Here is a 2,505-nt window from a genome sequence, read left to right on the forward strand (position 1 = left end):
AGTCCAGACTATAGTATATTCTATAGTCCAGACTATAGTCTATTCTATAGTCCAGACTATAGTCTATTCTATAGTCCAGACTATAGTCTATTCTATAGTCCAGACTTTTGTCTATTCTATAGTCCAGACTATAGTCTATTCTACAGTCCAGACTATAGTCTATTCCATAGTACAGACTATAGTATATTTTATAGGCCAGACCATAGTCTATTCTATAGTAAAGATTGCAGTTCAGAATATAGTCAATTCTATAGTCCAGACTATTGTTTATTTCATATTTAAGATAATAGACTTTTCTCTAGTGCAGACTATAGTCTAATGGAAGTCCAAAATATAGTCTATCCTATAGTCCATTCTATAGTACATTCAATAGTCTATTCTAAGTTCATACTATCGTCTATTCTATGGTCTAGACTATGGGCTATTCTATAGTCTAGACCATAGTCTATTCTAAGCCCAGACTAGTTCACACCATAATCTAAAATATATTCTACAGTCCCCTTTATATGTCTGGGCTTAGTCTTATAAAATTTTTTTTATTTTTTTTTTTTTTTAATTGTATGAAAATGTTTGTCCTTGTTTTTTCTGTAATTAACACTGTAAATATTTTATTGTAAATAAACTTGTTTTTTTAGTCAATTGTCCAGGTTGATGAAGTATCATTCTTAACTTTGTTTTTTTTTTAACAGTTTTGACATTTAATCATTTTCGCAAAAAAAAATCATTAAAAACTTAAAATTTTTACACATTTTTCTCTCTTTTATATTTTCACCATTCACTCTACACAAAATTTCATAAAATGCGTTCTTCTTATTTTAACAAAACAACAACAACAAATTTAAACAAAATTTTTGTGCAAATTTCTATTTTTCTTAAACAAACAAAAATAATCAAAATCATAAAAATCTAAAGCCAAAAAAACTTGCTTAAGCATGGAATTTATGTGTGAAAGTGGCGATTGTATACCATTGGAAAGTGTATGTGATGGTATAGGCGATTGTAAGCGTATGGATGATGAAAGTTATGGTCTATGTCATTGCAGTAGTGATAAGGTAAGTTTCAATATTTTCTATTTGAATGGAAAGAAAAAAGCCACAACCACTTTTAAAGCAATGAAATGAAATCGAAAACAAAGTTTTTAAAACAAATCACACACAAAAACACTCACTACTCTTTAGTTCAAATGTATACGAGGCGGTGGCTGTATACCAAAAACTCAAGTTTGTGATGGCAAACCTCAGTGTCGAGATGGCAGTGATGAAATAAGTTGTCGTAAGTATTTTCTTAAAAAGAATGTTTGTTTTATTTTTTAATTTTTGTATATAATTTGCATGTTTTAGAGAGAATTCTTTTTAGTAAATGTTTGATACATTGCATGTAAAAGTAGTTAAATGTTTTGCATGACGTAGCATGTCTCCAGTATGCTAGAGCATGTTTTGTTACAATATTTTTTACTAAAAACTTTACAAATTCCATTAGTAGTTTATGATTTTCTTTAAAGAAAATGTGTAGTTTAGTAAAAATTTGTGTAAAAAGTATTATATTATTTTATGTATTTTTGTTGTAGTTTTAAAAAATTTCTAGAATTTAGATTCAATTTTTTAAAAGTACGTTTGTTTTGATATTTTTTTTTTTAATTTTTTAGAAAATATTTTTATTTATTTATTTATTTATCTTAGTATTATTTCTTTACCTTAAAATATATTATGCATTTTCTCAGTGTATTTTTTTCAGTGTATTATTTATTATTTTTTTATTTATTTTCTTTTAAATTTATTTTATTTTTCTTAATTTTTAATTATCTTCTATTTTAATACAATTTTTTTATTTATTTCTACTATAAAATTTCTCTCAGTGTAGAAATTAACTATAAATTCAAAAAGTTACACACAAAATTCAAAATTATCACATAAAAACTTTTTCAACATTTCTCTCAAAATAACTTTCCCTTTAATCAGTATAGAATAGCTATCACTCTTTTTAAACAAAGAGTATGACAAGAGAGAGAGCTTCTTTTCTTAGTTATAATTTGCTCTTTTAGTACATTCCAATTTTATATAAAATTCAATTTTGAAAAAGAATTTTTGGTTACAATCTTAAAATTTCATAATATTTTACATTCATCAATATTTTTTATATTCTCCCTCGAACACTTTCTTTCCCAGCCTCTCTCTCTCACATTTAACTCATTTCTGCTCTAAATCATTTCATCCTCAAGAACAGAACTAGAACAGAACTAGCACAGAACTAGAACAGAACTAGAACAGAACTAGAACAGAACTAGAACAGAACTAGAACACAACTAGAACACAACTAGAACACAACTAGAACACAACTAGAACACAACTAGAACACAGCTAGAACACAACTAGAACACAACTAGAACAGAACTAGAATAGAACTAGAACAGAACTAGAACAAAACTAGAACAGAACTAGAACAGAACAGAACTAGAACAGAACTAGAACAGAACTAGAACAGAACTAGAACAGAACTAGAACAGAA

At 26.8% G+C, this 2,505-nt stretch overlaps 1 protein-coding gene across 1 annotated transcript; it reads left to right on the plus strand.

The window, feature by feature from the left end:
• Positions 1-812: 812 nt before the first annotated feature.
• LOC124421117 (very low-density lipoprotein receptor-like) lies at positions 813-1,479 on the plus strand. Its single transcript, XM_046955935.1, has 2 exons — positions 813-1,052; positions 1,179-1,479. The coding sequence occupies exons 1-2, from the start codon at positions 933-935 to the stop codon at positions 1,311-1,313; spliced, it is 255 nt and encodes an 84-aa protein (XP_046811891.1). The 5' UTR covers positions 813-932; the 3' UTR covers positions 1,314-1,479.
• The last annotated feature ends 1,026 nt before the right edge of the window (positions 1,480-2,505 follow it).

Source organism: Lucilia cuprina, unplaced genomic scaffold (genome assembly GCF_022045245.1).
Source record: "Lucilia cuprina isolate Lc7/37 unplaced genomic scaffold, ASM2204524v1 Scaffold_1960, whole genome shotgun sequence".
Taxonomy (NCBI): Eukaryota; Metazoa; Arthropoda; class Insecta; order Diptera; family Calliphoridae; genus Lucilia; species Lucilia cuprina.

Bases quoted from the DNA above. Each gene is read 5' to 3' on its own strand.
- LOC124421117 (XM_046955935.1), top strand. From the start codon at position 933: ATGGAATTTATGTGTGAAAGTGGCGATTGTATACCATTGGAAAGTGTA. The intron at 1,053-1,178 runs GTAAGTTTCAAT...ACTACTCTTTAG, and splicing joins GTCATTGCAGTAGTGATAAG to TTCAAATGTATACGAGGCGG.